The following is a 16651-nucleotide window of genomic DNA, read 5'->3' as shown; positions in this document are numbered from 1 at the left end:
GTGGTGCACGCCTTTAATCCCAGCAGAGGCAGGTGATCTACAAAGCAAGTTCCAGGAAAGGTGCAAAGCTACACAGAGAAACCCTGTCTCGAAAAACCAAAAAAAAAAAAAAAAAAAAAAAAAAAATTAGGGGCCTGGAGAGATGGTTCAGAGGTTAAGAGCACTGCTTGCTCTTCCTAAGATTCTGAGTTCAATTCCCAGCAACCACATGGCGGCTCATAACCATCTGTAATGAGATCTGGCACCCTCTTCTGTCCTGCAGGGATATGTGCAGACAGAACCCTGTATACATAATTATAAATAAATAAATCTTTAAAAAATATTTTTTAAATAGCCGGGCAGTAGTGGCACACACCTTTAATCCCAGCACTTGGGAGGCAGAGGCAAGTGAATCTCTGTGAGTTCGAGGCTAGCCTGGTCTACAAAGCAAGTTCCAGGACAGCCAAGACTGTTACACAGAAAAACTGTGTCTTAAAAAATAAAATAAAATAATTTTTTAACTATCAGAAATGTTTTTAATGAGACCCTTAACTGTCATCTATTTGTATAGGGACTGTGTAGTGTTTGTTTATTTCATGTGTGAGGTGCATTTGGAAATCAGAGGACAACTTTTCCCTTCCCACCGTGCAGGTCTCTGACTGATGTCAAGCTTTGCGGCAGGTGCCCCAAACCAACAATTTTTTTGTTCAATTTAAAAGGCCATTCAGGACAAGTGTTGCTGCTGTGATGTGTCAGGCCTTGCCCATTGTTAATGAAGCTGTAAACATATTTAGCTCCCTGATAATCCCTGCTTCCTTTGCTCCATGCAGCAATAAAGTTTGATGAAATACGAGTGTTTGGTTACACCGCCTGGTCGCTCCTGGACGGCTTTGAATGGCAGGATGCCTACAGGACTCGCCGAGGACTGTTTTATGTGGATTTTAACAGTGAACAGAAGGAGAGGAAGCCCAAGACCTCGGCACGTTACTACAAACAGATCATACAAGAAAATGGTTTCCCTTGGAAAGAGTCCACACCAGATGTGCAGGGCCAGTTTCCCTGTGACTTCTCCTGGGGAGTCACCGAGTCTGTTCTTAAGGTAAGTGGCTACTTCTAGATTAATCACACACGAGGGGAGAGAGGGTACAACATGTTTTTAAAATGTTTGGATGTTTTGCTTGCATATATGTCTGTGTGCCTGGTGCCTGCAGAGGCCAGAAATGGGCATTAGATCTTCTAGGATTGGATATACAGATAGTTATGAACATCCATGTAGGTACTCTGAAATACTAGTCAGTGCTCTTAACTGCTGAGATATCTCTCCAACCCTGAGTCGTGATTTTTAAAAACTTTATTACATTTAATTGTATATGTAATGTGGTGCATGTCTTAGCTAGGGTTTCTATTGCTGTGAAGAGACACCACGACCATGGCAACTCTTATAAAGAAAGCATTTAATTGGGGAGGCTCTCTTACAGTTTCAGAGGTTTAGTCAATTATCATCATGTGGAGAGCAGGGCATCGTGCAGGCAGACGCGGTGCTGGAGCTGAGCGTGCAGGCAGCAGGAAGTCGACTGATAGTCACCCTGAGGGAAGCTTGAGAAAAGAGCCCTCAAAGCCCGCCCTGACAGTGACACACTTCCTCCAACAAGGCCACACCTCCTGATAGCACTACTCCCTTTGGGGGCCATTTTCTTTCAAACCAGTACAGTGCATATCACGGCATTTGCGGAGGTTAGAAGACCAGTTTGTGGAGTTGGTTCTTTCTCTCCACCTCTATCTGGGTGCGAGGGATTGAACTCAGGGCACCAGGCTTACCGAGTAGGTGCTCCACCCACTGAGCCATCTCCCCAGCCTGAATCCCATGGTTTTTACTGTCACATGTTAATTACACTAGTGTGTTTCAGTATCACCCCTTCACATGTATGTAAAATGCACTTCTGTCACATTCACCTCCCCATCACATCCCTCACTCTCCTACTGGCCCTCTTCCACTTGGGTGCATCAAGATTTATTTATTATGTATACAGTGTTCTGTCTGCATGTATCCCTGCAGGCCAGAAGAGGGCACCAGATCTCATTACAGATGGCTGTGAGCCACCATGTGGGTGCTGGGAATTGAACTCAGAACCTCTGGAAGAACAGCCAGTGCTCTAAACCTCTGAGCCATCTCTCCAGCCTGGGTGCATCATCTTTATGTGGGCTCTTAGCAGATAACCACCTGCGTTGTCCACAGCTAGTGTTTTCTGGGGGGTCTGTAAAGTGCAGTGTGTTTTACTTGATCTTGCCCTGTTTTGTGATGAACTGACCTTTTCTGAACATCTTTTCAACAATACTGGGATGTTCTGAACTTTTCAAAACACTGGAGCTGGCCTTAGCTGGGAAGACTGCTGAGGTCATTCATTATGCACAGACTGAACTTCATGCTCACATGGTCAATGTTCTCTCCATTTGATGTTCTAGATTACTGGTTGGCAGATGGCAAGTGGGCAATAATATGACCTTGTAATTAGACTATGAAAGATGACACATGAGAAAACAATTAGAAGGGAAATATTTACCAAAGGATAATTATCAGTTTTCCTGGTGCATTTAAATTCAGCCACAGGGGGGAAAAGTACTTTAACCCAAGTACAGATTTTTTTCCTTGCTGGAATTAATCTTGAATTTGGAAATGTTTTTCTTTTTCTTTCTTTCTTTCTTTCTTTCTTTCTTTCTTTCTTTCTTTTTTTTTTTTGTTTTTTGTTTTTTTGTTTTTTAGAGACAGGGTTTCTCTGTGTAGCTTTGCGCCTTTCCTGGAACTCACTCTGTAGCCCAGGCTGGCCTCGAACTCACAGAGATCTGCCTGCCTCTGCCTCCCGAGTGCTGGGATTAAAGGCATGTGCCACCACTGCCTGGCGGAAATGTTTTTCTTACATGTTTTGTTTTATTTTATTTTCTTAGTTTTTTGAGACTGGGTTTCTTTGTGTAGCCCTGGCTGTTCTGGAACTAAACCCAAGTCACCTTACCTTTCTACGATGGCTTCCAGTTGAGACCCCGCCTTCCCCACAGTGCACCTGGGGGGTGACACAGGGCCATCCCCATATGATTGTTCAGCCAAAGCTCAAAGAGGGAGATTCAGGCCTGAGGATATAGCTTAGTTGGTACAGTGCCTGCCTAGCATGCACAGGGCCCTGGGTTTGATCCCTAGCATGGAATTAACTAGGTGTGGTGGCATATGCCTGTAAGCCCAACACTTGGGAAACGGAGACAAGAGAAGCGGGAGTTCCGGGTCATCCAAAGGTACTTAATAGGTTTAAGGCTAGCCTGGGCGGTATCACACACACACACACACACACACACACACACACACACACACACAGAGAAGGCCGGGAGATCCAAAGTCAGTCTTCAGGATCTGACTTTATCTCACTGTCTTCTCCCCCTCATAAGTGAAGCTCCTTGCACAGAGAGAACATTCCATACTCGGCTGCTGAGCGAGTGCCATGCTCACAAACACATGGTGGAGGAGATACGGTGTGAAAATGGACTATCCTTGGACCTTCCTTCCTTTAAAAACATGTTTTTGAAGGGTTAGAAGGAGAAGGCGTTTTCTCCCATATTACGAACAGAATAGCCAGAACACAGAGACCGTTGTGAAGGACAAAGTTATTTATTTTATCTTGTAGTCTCTGCATATAGCCCAGGCTGGCCTCACACTCGTAGTAATCCTCCTGCTTCAGCCTCTTGAGAGCCGAGATTATAGACATGACCACTACTCTAGGCGACCGCTTGGACTTTTCAAACAAACTGCTGAGAGTTGTGGTCAGTGCATGCAAGGGGTCACTGCCTGCTGTCACCCCCTCCCACAGCGTCTTTCAGGGACGGTCTGGCTCTCCTCTGAATGCAAGTGCTGCTCTCAGTGGGTCCTTTAGAAGCTCATTTCCCCCCTTGTCATCAGCTGAGGACAGGACTTAGAACCCAGCTTTCATAGCCGCCCTCAACTGAGGGCGCCAGGCCACTGTCCTGATGCATTTCAACACCATCACGCGAGATGCCACATAACCCGGGTTTGTAGGTCAAATGAGCTGGAAAATGGCCTCGTAGGCTTTTCTCAAACAGCTGCTCCCCGTCTCCTCTCTGTGGCTCCCTCCCTGTATTTCCTGGTCTCCCTGGAGATTTGAAGGGCTAGGACAAGGCGCTTCTCCCACGTCACCAACAGTACAGCCAGAACACAGAGACCATTATGAAGGACAAAGTAATTTATTTTATCTTGCTTCGTAAGCTCAGTTCTTCCCGATCTGAGGGGGTGGGATATGGTAGGAGACACGCTTGATTTACCTGAATGTGCTTGCTTCCCACAGCCGGAGCTCATGGTGTCCTCCCCACAGTTTATGGACCCTCACCTGTATGTGTGGAACGCCACTGGCAACAGATTGCTACAGCGAGTGGATGGAGTAACGCTGAAAACAAGGCCATCCCATTGCACAGATTACGTGAGCATCAAAAAGCGAGTTGAGATGTTGGCCAAGATGAAAGTCACCCACTACCAGTTTGCTCTGGACTGGACCTCCATCCTTCCCACTGGCAATCTGTCTCAAGTTAATAGACAAGTGCTAAGGTACTATAGGTGCATCCTGAGTGAAGGACTGAAGCTGGGCGTCTCCCCCATGGTGACACTGTACCACCCCACCCACTCCCATCTAGGCCTCCCCGAGCCGCTTCTGAGCAGCGGGGGATGGCTAAACACATACACGGCCAAGGCCTTCCAGGACTACGCAGGGCTCTGCTTCCGGGAACTGGGGGACTTGGTGAAGCTCTGGCTCACCATTAACGAGCCTAATAGGCTGAGTGATATGTACAACCGCACAAGTAATGACACCTACCGTGCAGCCCATAACCTGATGATCGCCCATGCCCAGGTCTGGCGCCTCTACGACCAGCAGTACAGGCCGGTCCAGCGTGGGGCCGTATCGCTCTCCCTACATTCCGACTGGGCAGAACCTGCCAACCCCTATGTGGACTCACACTGGAAGGCAGCCGAGCGCTTCCTCCAGTTTGACATCGCCTGGTTCGCAGATCCGCTCTTCAAGACTGGGGACTACCCATTGGCCATGAAGGAGTATATTGCCTCTAAGAACCAGCGAGGGCTGTCCAGCTCAGTCCTGCCGCGCTTCACCGGCCAGGAGAGCAGGCTGGTGAAGGGCACCATCGACTTCTATGCGCTGAACCACTTCACGACCAGGTTCGTGATACACAAGCAGCTGAACAGCAGCCGCTCCGTGGCAGACAGGGACGTCCAGTTCCTGCAGGACATCACCCGCCTGAGCTCGCCCAGCCGCCTGGCTGTAACGCCCTGGGGAGTGCGCAAACTGCTTGGGTGGATCCGGAGGAACTACGGGGACATGGACATCTACATCACAGCCAATGGCATCGATGATCTGGCTCTGGAGAACGATCGGATCCGAAAGTACTACTTGGAGAAGTACATCCAGGAGGCGCTGAAAGGTGAGGTTTGGGGAGCTCACATACAGTGAGGTGGGAAGGTATATGAGTTGCCAGCAACGAAAATCTGGGCACTAAGATCACCAGCAACTCAGACTTGTGGCTCCAGACCATTTGGATTTCCTCCTTATGATAGGCCTTTTTTAGTTTTTTTTTTTTTTTTTTTTTTTTTTTAAAGGTTTATTTATTTATTATGTATACAGTGTTCTGCCTGCATGTGTCCCTGCAGGCCAGGGGAGGGCACCAGATCTCATTACAAGTGGTTGTGAGCCACCATGTGGTTGCTGGGAATTGAACTCAGGACCACTGAGCCATCTCTCCAGCCCTAGGTTTTTTGTTTTTTTTTTGTTTTTTCTTCTTTTTTGAGAGTGAGTCTCTTTAGTCCTGTCTTGGAATCCACTATGCAGACCAGGCTGGCCTCAAACTCACTGAGACCCACCTGCTTCTGCCCACTGAGTGTCAGGATTAAAGGCGTGCACCACCAAGCCCAGCTTAATTTTTAATTTCATCATTAATGGTTTTTAGACAGGGTCTAACCAGTCACCCAGGCTGGCCTCCAATGCAGGCCGACTCCTCTCCTCCTGCCTCAGTGTTCCAAGAAGTGGGATTACAAGCCTAGATCACCACATCTGGACTTTTATGAAGTGGCATAAACTCACTATGGAAAATTTGGAAAGCATTTTTCCCCTAAATAACACCTAAAACTTCACTTCCCAAGAAAAACACAATCAATTTTGGATTACTTCCAGGGTGCTTCTTAGGTATTCTTAATACAATTGAGCTCTAGCTGTTACCTTTGCACACACCTTGTTTGCTTGTTTGGGGAGTTGAACTCAGGTCCATTTGGCTGTACTAGAAGCTACATCCCCATATCCTTAACTCTTCAGTGTTTGTGGAGCTGGGGATTTAACCAAGGACCTCATGCATATGAGGCAAGAACTCTACCACTGACCTTCGTCTCCAGCCCCTAATTTTTGTGAGTGTGGTGCTGGGCTTTATGTGCATTAAGCAATCAACCTACCAGGGAAACACACAACAGCCATGTAGTCGACTTTCTCTCCAGACGGAGGGTCTCATGTACCCTAGGCTTGTCATGAACTCCTGCTCCCCAGCCTCTGCGGCCTCCACTTGAGATTGCAGACATGTGTAACCACACCTGCCCCACTTTTTCTTTTTATAAAGATTTATTTATTTATTATGTATACAGAAGAGGGTGCCAGATCTCATTACAGATGGTTGTGAGCCACCATGTGGTTGCTGGGAATTGAACTCAGGACCTGGAAAAGCAGTCAGTGTTCTTAACCCCTGAGCCATCTCTCCAGCCCCTTGCCCCACCTTTTAAAACATTAGATGTGTTTCAGGTCATTAAAACTCTTAAGAATGTTAATGGATGCTTAACGTCCTATTAATAAACATGTTATGTATTCAATCATTCCTTAGGTGGGAGAATCATCCCACTGAAAAATTTACCTTTGTGCAGAAATGCCATTTCTAATTACCTCCTTAGAGTAGATTGCTCAATATATGAAAATGTTTTTTGGATTAGAAACAGCCAATAAGGGACTAAGGACATAGTTGATGGTGTTTGTTTCACATGCAGAAAGCTCCGGGCTACATCCCTAACACACATAAGCCAGGCATGGTGGGAAAGCATGAAATCCCAGCCTTCTGGAGGACATGGTAGGAGGGTCAGAAGTTCAGTTGTCTTCAGCTTATGTAGGAAGTTAGAGGCCAGCCTGGAATACACGAGATCCCGTCTCCAAAACAAAACCTTAATGAAAATCATGACTTCCTGACTTTTTATTGACCTGACCTTAGTTTCAATGAAAACTAAATTCTTTTTTTTTATATTTTTATTTTGTGTATGGTTATTTTGCCTCCATGCACATCTGTTTGCCACCTGTGTGCCTGGAGCCTGTGGAGGTCAAGAGAGAGCATCAGATCCCCTGTGACTGGAGTTCCAGGTGGCTGGGAACCACCATTATGGGTGCTGGGAATTGAACCTTAGTCCTCTGCAAGAGCAGTCAGTGCTCTTAACTGAGCCTTCTCTCCAGCCCTAAAAACTAATTGTTGTTGTTGTTTTGTTTTGTTTTGTTTTTCGAGACAGGGTTTCTCTGTGTAGCTTTGTGCCTTTCCTGGAACTCACACTGTAGACCAGGCTGGTCTCGAACTCAGAGATCTGCCTCCCTCTGCCTCCTGAGTGCTGGGATTAAAGGCATGTGCCACCACCACCCAGCAAAAACTTAAACTAAATTCTTTTTTGTTTGTTTGTTTTGTTTTTCAAGACAGGGTTTCTCTGTAGCTTTGGAGCCTGTCCTGGACTAGTTCTGTAGACCAGGCTGGCCTCGAATTTACAGAGATCCACCTGCCTCTGCCTCCCCAGTGCTGGGATTAAAGGTGTGTGCCACCGCCGCCCGGTTTTTTTTTTTTTTTTTAACACACACACACACACACACACACACACACACACACACACACACACCCCAGTTTATCCAAATAACTTAAGCTTAACAAACTTAGCAAATACAAGGAGGGTAGACAACATTCTTTTTTTTTTTTTTTTGCTGGAGCTGAGGACCGAACCCAGGGTCTTGCTAGCGCTCTACCACTGAGCTAAATCCCCACCCCCTAAATTCTTACTCAAAGATACTTTACTGTCCATTTGTGATCACCATGTTCTTTTCTGTTGTTTGTTTGTTTGTTCTAGCATACCTCATCGACAAGGTCAAAATCAAAGGTTACTATGCATTCAAACTGACCGAAGAGAAATCAAAGCCTAGATTTGGGTTGTTCACATCTGAGTTCAAAGCTAAGTCCTCTGTCGAGTTTTACAGCAAGTTGATCAGCAGCAGTGGCTTCCCCTCTGAGACCAGCAACAGTCCCGCATGCCGTCGGCCTCCAGAGGACACGGAGTGCACCCTCTGCTCATATCTCACCCAGAAGAAACCACTCATCTTCTTTGGTTGTTGCTTCATCTCCACTCTGGCTCTGCTCCTGTCAATCACCATTTTTCATCATCGAAAGAAAAGAAAATTTCGGAAAGCAAAGAACTTACAAAATATACCATTGAGGAAGGGCCACAGTAGAGTTCTTAGCTAAACTATCATTTCTGACATAAAGATTCACTCCAGTTCCCTAGACTGGTAACTTACAAAGTGAGAGAGAGCCATAACCAAGGTGATGACAATCAATGCCTTTCAGTGTGGTTCAATCATTCCCTTAAGGATTGGCAATCAGTGAATTCAGTTCTTAGGGCTGAAGGCTTCATCCTGACAGTAATCCTGGGGATGACCCCAAACATGGCTTTTTCTCTAGCTCTCTTCTGTAAATAGCAATCCCTATTCATGGTAAAGGGATTAATTTTAAAAAGTGGAATTTTATTGTTTTAGACTTCAAAGTTTAAAACTATTTTGTTGTTGCTTTTGAAACAGGCTCTATTGTGTAGCTCTGGCTGTCCTGGAACTCACAAAGATCCACCTGCTTCACCCTTCTGAGTGCTGGGATTAATGGTGTACACCAGCACGCCTGGCTAAAACTATTCTTAATCCCCAACCCATAAAACTATTCTTTAAACTGGACAGCTAGTGACATATGCTGTCACTTCTAACAAGGTGCTCTTCTGTTTAGGTCAGACAGTCTTCAGATGGAATGTAGAAACACAGCAGGACTTCAGATCATGTTTGTCCATAGGTAGTTAAAGCGTAGGATCTAAAACACACCAATCTTAGCTTTTCTCAAAAAAATCAAACACAAAAACCGGGCATTTCTTAAACATTCAATTTTGTGAGCTATCTTACTGGATCTCTGATTGGAGGGAAGGTTCAAGACGGGGCATTTTTGTGTAGCTTTCGCTATCCTAGAACTTGCTCTGCAGACAAGGATGGTCTTGAACTCAGAGATCCACCTGCCTCTGCCTCCAGAGTGCTGGGACTAAAGGGGTGCCCACAACACTCAGCTTGGACTCCTGATTTTAAAAGTAGCTTTCATAACTCACGTCATGGAAAGATTACAGGATGGACAACTAGACCCAAGCGTCTGAGAAGATCAAGCTCACTTAACCTTGCAGCATAGCAATTTCCTTTTTATAATAAGCCCTAACCCCTGATTTTGAGGTGAGAAGATTTGGCATATTAGGAAAGTTAAAAAGATGTAGGTTTTACTAGGGGTAAAGGTCAAAGAGTCCTGCTCTGTTCCTTAGAGCTTCATAACTTTTTTATGCACATAGGTACTGAATACAACTATGATATCTGGAACAAGGCACTGTGACTCTGATGAATCTAGCATGTTAGTTTGAATGAGGTAATTTTATTTTACCTTTTAAGGCTAGCACTAAGTAAATCTCAATTTGGATATTTTCATATTTAAGGAACTACTCTCGATTTGATTACCAACACTAGGGATGATTTGAATGTGTACCCATCCACATCCATTCTTTCAAGTCTAATGTAAATAACCATCTTATCCAGTCACTGTCAACTCTCTCCAGGAATTCAGACTCAGGAGTCCAAGAAAAGTGGCTCTTCCACAAAGAGCCTTAGTAATAAGCCATCCTAAAATGTAAGGTGATTTTAATTGTACTTCTGATCTACCTATTGTTAGATGTCAAACTTAAGACACAATTAGGATCCCACCCCCACCGGAAACAGGGTTTCTCTTTCCCTGGCCATCCTGGAACTCACTCTGTGGACCAGGCTGGCCTCCTAAGTGCTGGGATTAAAGGCATGTGCCACCACTGCCTGATGCAGAATTCTTATTAATCATCACTAATTTTCAAAAGTCATAGAAACAGCACATGCAAAAGTGATGAGAAATAAAGCTGCTATTGGACTAGCCAAACCTAACAATAAATCTCTGCTTCTCTACTTCTGGTTCCCATAACCACTACCCTGTCAATCTTAGGCTTTTCCTTTTAAAAATGTGTATGGATGTTTTGTCTGCGTGCATGTATGTGCTGCTTGTATGCCTGGTGTCCTTGCAAGCCAGAAGAGGCATCAGATCCCCTGCAACTGGAGGTACTAATGGGTATGAGCCAAATGTGGGTGCTAGAAACAAAACCTGGGTCCTCTGTCACACAGCCAATGCTTATAAACACTGAGCAGTTCTTAGGTCTGGGGTTTTTTGACATAGGGTCTCACTGCATAGCCCCGGATGGCTTGGAATTCACTACACAGAACTACTCCAACTCCCCCTGCCTATCTCCTTAATAGTTCCTAAGAGGATCTTGCAAAGAATCTTTTACTCTCCTTTGAGAACTGTGCACAATGACGCCCACCGCAGTTGGCTGGACATTTGTATTGTTAGCCATGATAGAAAGGCTATGAATCACTTGGTTTTTTTTTTTTTTTTGGGGGGGGGACTTCCTAGAATTGAGTATTTTGCCTGCATATATGTATGGATGTGTACCTGGTGCCTTTGGAGGTCAGAGTTCACTAGCTCTCCTGGAACTGGAGTTACAAATGGTTGTGAGCCTCCATACTGGGTGCTGGGAATCAAACCCAACTCCTCTTCAAGAGCAACAAGTACTCTGAACAACTGAGGTAACCCTACTTGGGTTTTTCTTAAGTCACAGGAATTCACTCCAGAAAAACTTTTTTTTTTTTGAGCTGAGGATCCAACCCAGGGCCTTGCGCTTGCCTCTACCACTGAGCTAAATCCCCAACCCAGGAAAACTTTTTTGTCGGTAAGCTTTTTTAAAATCATCTTATTAACCTCTTACTTAAAATTTGTAAGTCTCCATGTTAGCCTTGAAAAATGCAGCAAGCAATAGGAGTAACCAAGAACCTGGAGTCAATCCTTAATTCAAGTAATGTGTTTAAGGTTTGACTGGTTGTCATTATATAGACGAGGCTGGCAGTGATCCTCCTTCCTCAGCCTCAGAGCGCTGGGATTACATATGTACTATCTTGCCCAGTTCAGTTCTGGTTTCCAACTCCATGACTGCCTCGACTCCACTGCAGGGGTAACAGGGATGCCCCTTCCCTTAACAATGTGCTCCCACTAAGCTAAGCACAGAACATGTCCTTCCCTCCCACACTTGCCTTGCTGAGTCCCCCAAATGTAAAGTTCCTAGCCCAATGCTGCCACACTTGGTGGGTGGGGGTAGTGTGTGTGTAGTTACCCATTTTAAAGGCTCAGATGAAAACCATTAGGTCACGATCTAGTGATAGCAAATGCATTGAGTTCCCAAGGCACAGGTTGGTTATATGACTCAGTGGTACATAGTACTTGCCTAGCACACACATGATCCTTGGTTTGACTGCTGATACTGAGGAACTTTTGTTTTTGTTTTCTTTCTTGCCAGAGCTGAGGACTGAACGCAGGGCCTTGCACTTGCTAGGCAAGCGCTCTACCACTGAGCTAAATCCCCAACCTCTACTGAGGAACATTTTGTTGTTTTTGCGCCTGTCCTGGATCTCGCTCTGTAGCCCAGGCTGGCCTGGAACTCAGAGACCCACCTGGCTCTGCCACCCAAGTGCTGGGATTAAAGGCATGCACCACCAGCCTTTAATTGAGTAGCTGCAGAGAAAGATGTGTCACATTTTACATAATCAACGAAACCCATCTTTCATTAAGTCTTTAAATATTGCCTTAGCAGGTGTTTGTTTAGCCCCTAGGAAATGAGGTGAATATCTTGTGTCTAAAGGTTTTAACCTTTAGCGCTATACCAAACAACCTGGTCAATTATTTATACTGAACAATCTGGCTGGAGGTAGTTTGGCAATTTTGTCTTCCAAACTGGTCAAATACGTAGCTGAGGCTGGCCTTGAAGCTCTTGTCCTTCTGCAAGGTTAGGATTACAGACACATGCCACATCTATATGCAGTGCTGGGGCTTTATTTAAAATTAGGAAAGCACCGTCAACTGAGCTATAACCTGGCCTTTTCTTGGTTGAGACAGGGTCTCTCTCACATAGCCTCAAAAGTCCTGATCTTCCTGCATGGATTAAAGACAGGCCTCTACCAGAGGCCAGTTAAAAAAAACCAAAAAACTGCATAGCTTGTAGGATTTAGCTGGGTATGAGTTATGTACAAACCTAGCTTGGATTAAATATACTAGTTAGGCATGGTGGCACACATCTTTAATCCCAGCACCCGGGAGGCTGGTGGATCTCTGAGTTTGAGGCTACCCTGGTCCCTTTGCCTCCCGAGTGCTGGGATTAAAGGGGCGCTGCCGCCACCCCCCAGCAATGTAAAGTAATGCTGTTCCTTCAAAGTTTAGCTCTCACAACTCCATCTAGTGGTTGACAATCACTCCCCTGTGTAATTCCAGCTCCAGGGGAACTGACACCTCTGGACACATGTGACTATAGACACATAGGGAAGCATAGGTAGGCCAACATACCAATTGCATGTACATGCGCACACAAAGCTGGGCGTGGTGGCACTTGCCTGTGATCCTAGCACTGAGTAGGTGGAAGCAAGAGTTTGATTGAGGCCATGACAGAACTTGTCCAAGAAAGTCACTCAAGTGTTCACTGGGTTCACTCTTCACCAGGTGGGTAGGATGTAATTTACACAAAACACAGGCTTACTTACCCCCAATGTTCCAAAGGAACCCCAAGTTCATTGCTCATTGCTTCATGCATATAATCCATGCTGGCCCTCAATAACTAATCTTCCCATCAACCTCCTCAGAACTGAATTACAACCAAGACAGTACTGAGGACTTACACAGAATCCGCCATGATTATCATGGGTTTTCAGCCATTCCTGAGACACATCTGCACACCAAATAGTCATTATGCCTGGGCCAAAGTCAAACACCTCTAGGACCTTCCCGCCAAAGTGCCCAGTGAACACTGACCAGGACGACTGCCTGACACTGACACCACACTCGTGTTCCTGAAGTATCTTGTTACTCTTTTAAGCCACTTGTTCCCATGAAGAAAGAAAATCTGTTGTGTTCCTCCAGGAACAGTTGACCTATTTGCTAACTAATCAGAAAAGATCATGCATACACCAAATTAATACAAGTCTTTTATTGTCCCAAAAGACACTCCAAATCGTACTTAAATGAAGAATCTTGTTTCTGGAGCAGGGTAACTGTAAAAGGAAACAAAATACACATAAACTTTCATCAATATTCCTGCCCAGAAAGTTCTGTTCTTTATATACAGAGTAGGCAAGTACTGATGATGGGAACGTACCTGAGGTCTTACTCATCAGCCTGCTGCACTGTTCCCTTTTCAGACACATAGATTCCATCTAAAAACTTTCTGATATCCTTGTTTTTAACTGTCGTGGCTTGCTGGATCAGAGCCGCTACATAGGAAGAAGCACATAGAGCCATTATTTCACTAGCCAAGTTTACAAGTCTAAAAACCAACTGGAGCTCAATCCCCGGAGCCTGCATGATGGAAGGAGACTCCTTCACTGCCCGTAGTTCTCAACGGAGTGCAGCGCCACACAACCCAATAGATACAAAGCCACAGGCTACCCATCAACTTAGAACTGCATACCCACCACCTCATATTCATGACATAAAGTGCAGTACATACAGAATAGATCTGGAATGATGTTTGACCTTTCAGAAGCTTTGAAACAGAAATCAGACATGCATTCAGCCTTAAGGCTTAGATAAAATTTGCCAGATAACAGACATAAGCATACATACCTGAATTTGAAACAAGTTCAATATCATTTCCTTCAAGGATTAATTCATCCTTTTGGGCTTGAGAGACAGAACAAGCAACGCCTAAAAGAGGTGTGTATTCAACAGCATTAACACGAGATCCGTACAGAACACAACTTTATTTAAAACTATATGCAACCCATCAACTTTAGATTGGACTTCTGAATATACTGCGATTACAGATGTGACAGACTCAATTCCCAGCACCTACAAAAAGCTGCTTTATCCTACAAACTACTCCGACTTCAGGAAAAACGACATAAACCTCAAGCTAGCAGTTACCATAACCCAGTTCTGAACTAACCTTCACTAGCACTCCAGGACTCAAGGAAAAAGAACCGTAGCAGCTGACCATTCCTGAAGGCACACACATACCTGTCCTCATCCGAACCCTGCGGATGTATTTTTCGCCCAAGAAATTTCGGATTTCAACCAAAGACCCATTCTCCTGAATGACGACGTTGATGGGGAAGTGAGCATACACAGACCTCATCTTGTATCGGAAGCCCTGAATTAAATAAATATTGAACAATCTCAAAACATTTTCAGTTCAGGCCGGCCCCCTTCTCCAGCTTCCCCTAGATCACAGCTGTGCGCCACCAGGGCCAGCTCTAAAATTCTCTAAGGTGCTTTTGTTGTAACCTGAAAACTTAACACACCTGACCTGCACCAAGTCTCATACAGTTAACATTTACTTCAAAGGAGCAACTGTCTCTTTAGGTAGTAATATTCCTGGAAGAAGCATGTGTTTTACTACCTCATCCTGGCTTGCTTCTTTCAGTGAGAGCCCAAGATCCTCATCTTTGGCACTAGATTTATTGAATTACTACTAGACATACCAGACCACAGACTTCAGATTATCAAGCTAATAAAAGGTCTGGTCCTTCAAGGAAACTATGGGAACGGGGAAGCATGACCCAACAGGTACGTAAGAGACCTGTTATGTACAGGATGTGTTTGAGACAAACTCCTTCAGCATCAACTTTATCTTTGGAGAATAGATTCTGAACTAATAGTGACATCAGCTATGCAGAAGTCAGACCTTTGCTATGCAGAAGTTCCACACATACCAACCAATAATCAAATATACACTATAGCAGACTACATAAGAGAAAAATTCTGAACCATGATTGCCGGGCAAATTCCTAGGTTTGATCCATCGTATGCCCCTTTCCCACAAAACAAACAAAAAGTTGCCTAACTTATCAGGGTCCACAGCCCATTCTGGTACTAGACATACAAAGCACATCCAAGAAACTTCTTCCAAAGGATTAAAAAGCAGGCTGATGGGCTGGCTTACCAGTGTAACACCCTTGATCATGTTCTGAACATGACTGCAGATGGTTCGGACAGTGGCCAGTTCCTTCCTGTTACCCCACCATTTGTCAACGCGGAGCTGTAATACAACAAGACTTCAGAACTAAAATGAGGGTCACCCCAGGTTCAAGTCTGAAAAACTACTTAAATAATATTTTGGAAAATTAATACTAGATACCGGGCTTTCCAATATTAGGTTTGGTTTTATAATTTCACCAAAGCAAACTTGCCTGTAACTTCAGGCACCCTACTGGTAAAGTTAAAAGCCAACGTTCTTTGTTTTTGTTCTTTTTTTTAAAACAAGGTCTCAATCACGTAGCCCTGGCTGTCCTGGAGCTCACTAGGTAGACCCGGCTGGCCTCAAGTTGGCAGAGATCTGCCCACCTCTGTCTTCCCGGTGCTAAAGCATCAAACCTCATGCTGTTACGATTAACTAGCCTGCAAACAAGCAACCCGAGTATCAGAAAGCACTGGAGTCCTTACCCTCTTCTTCTTCTTCCCGAGGAGACTCAGCTCCACATTGATGTGATTGAAGTCCCTCCGGAGGGTTCCTCGGGGGCCCTTCACAATGACTGTGCGCCCCTTCAGAGTGATGTCCACTAGGAGAGAGAGAGAGGACGAACCCGTGAGGCCACAGGCCGAGGCTTAAGAGAATGCAAGGCAGACGCCAGGGCAAAAGCATCAGGCCCCCTACCATTCTCTGGAATGTCGACCGTCTGATTGCTGAGAATGGTCTTCATTCTGCAACACAAACACGCAGGTAAGAAGGCTGGAGCGGGGACCGCGCCCCACCAGACTCGGGGCAGAGTTCCGCTCCAACCGGAAACCGCCAGGCCGAAAACCCGGGGGCAAAGACACAAAGGGGCCCCGGAGGGAGGTTAGGAAGCCCGGCCCGGTGCGCCATGGCGGGAGGGCCGCGGCCGCCGGGCTAGGCCTGGGAGCCCGGGACGCAACGTCCAGCTCGCGCCGCCAAATCCAAGGGACGCCTGTCGTGCTGGGGGGACCGTCGGGACGTGGACTCGAGGCAGCGGGCCCGTGCGGCCGGCGTCCCCGAGAGAGGATGGCTTCAGATTCCCCCAGGTACACAGACCCTTCGCCGCTCACCTCGCAGTAGCTGGGGCAAAGAGAGAACGTCCTTCGTCATCACGTTCTTGTAATCCGTCAGCCCGCCCCGCCCCCCGGCGTGTTACGTCCCGAGCGCGCGACGGGGCTTAAGGCTCAACGAGTCCATCGCCGAGCA

At 45.8% G+C, this 16651-nt stretch overlaps 2 protein-coding genes across 2 annotated transcripts in view; one reads left to right on the top strand and one right to left on the bottom strand.

The window, feature by feature from the left end:
* The window catches only part of Klb (klotho beta), a 37217-nt gene extending 28655 nt beyond the window's left edge, over positions 1 to 8562 (top strand). Inside the window, exons 3-5 of the mRNA XM_036200500.1 lie at positions 810 to 1078; positions 4323 to 5466; positions 8171 to 8562. Coding sequence (XP_036056393.1) covers positions 810 to 1078; positions 4323 to 5466; positions 8171 to 8562 — 1805 coding nt within the window. The remainder of the gene's footprint in view (positions 1 to 809; positions 1079 to 4322; positions 5467 to 8170) is intronic.
* Positions 8563 to 13426: 4864 nt separating this feature from the next.
* Positions 13427 to 16566, bottom strand: Rpl9 (ribosomal protein L9). Its single transcript, XM_036200898.1, has 8 exons — positions 16516 to 16566; positions 16106 to 16152; positions 15895 to 16010; positions 15395 to 15490; positions 14470 to 14602; positions 14077 to 14157; positions 13610 to 13724; positions 13427 to 13505 (listed from the first exon to the last, which is right to left on the bottom strand). The coding sequence occupies exons 2-7, from the start codon at positions 16149 to 16151 to the stop codon at positions 13618 to 13620; spliced, it is 579 nt and encodes a 192-aa protein (XP_036056791.1). The 5' UTR covers position 16152; positions 16516 to 16566; the 3' UTR covers positions 13427 to 13505; positions 13610 to 13617.
* Positions 16567 to 16651: the final 85 nt, after the last annotated feature.

Source organism: Onychomys torridus, chromosome 10, assembly GCF_903995425.1.
Source record: "Onychomys torridus chromosome 10, mOncTor1.1, whole genome shotgun sequence".
NCBI classification, from domain to species: domain Eukaryota; kingdom Metazoa; phylum Chordata; class Mammalia; order Rodentia; family Cricetidae; genus Onychomys; species Onychomys torridus.
Note: the sequence above shows the minus strand (reverse complement) of the source record. Positions and strands in the feature narration are given on the sequence as shown.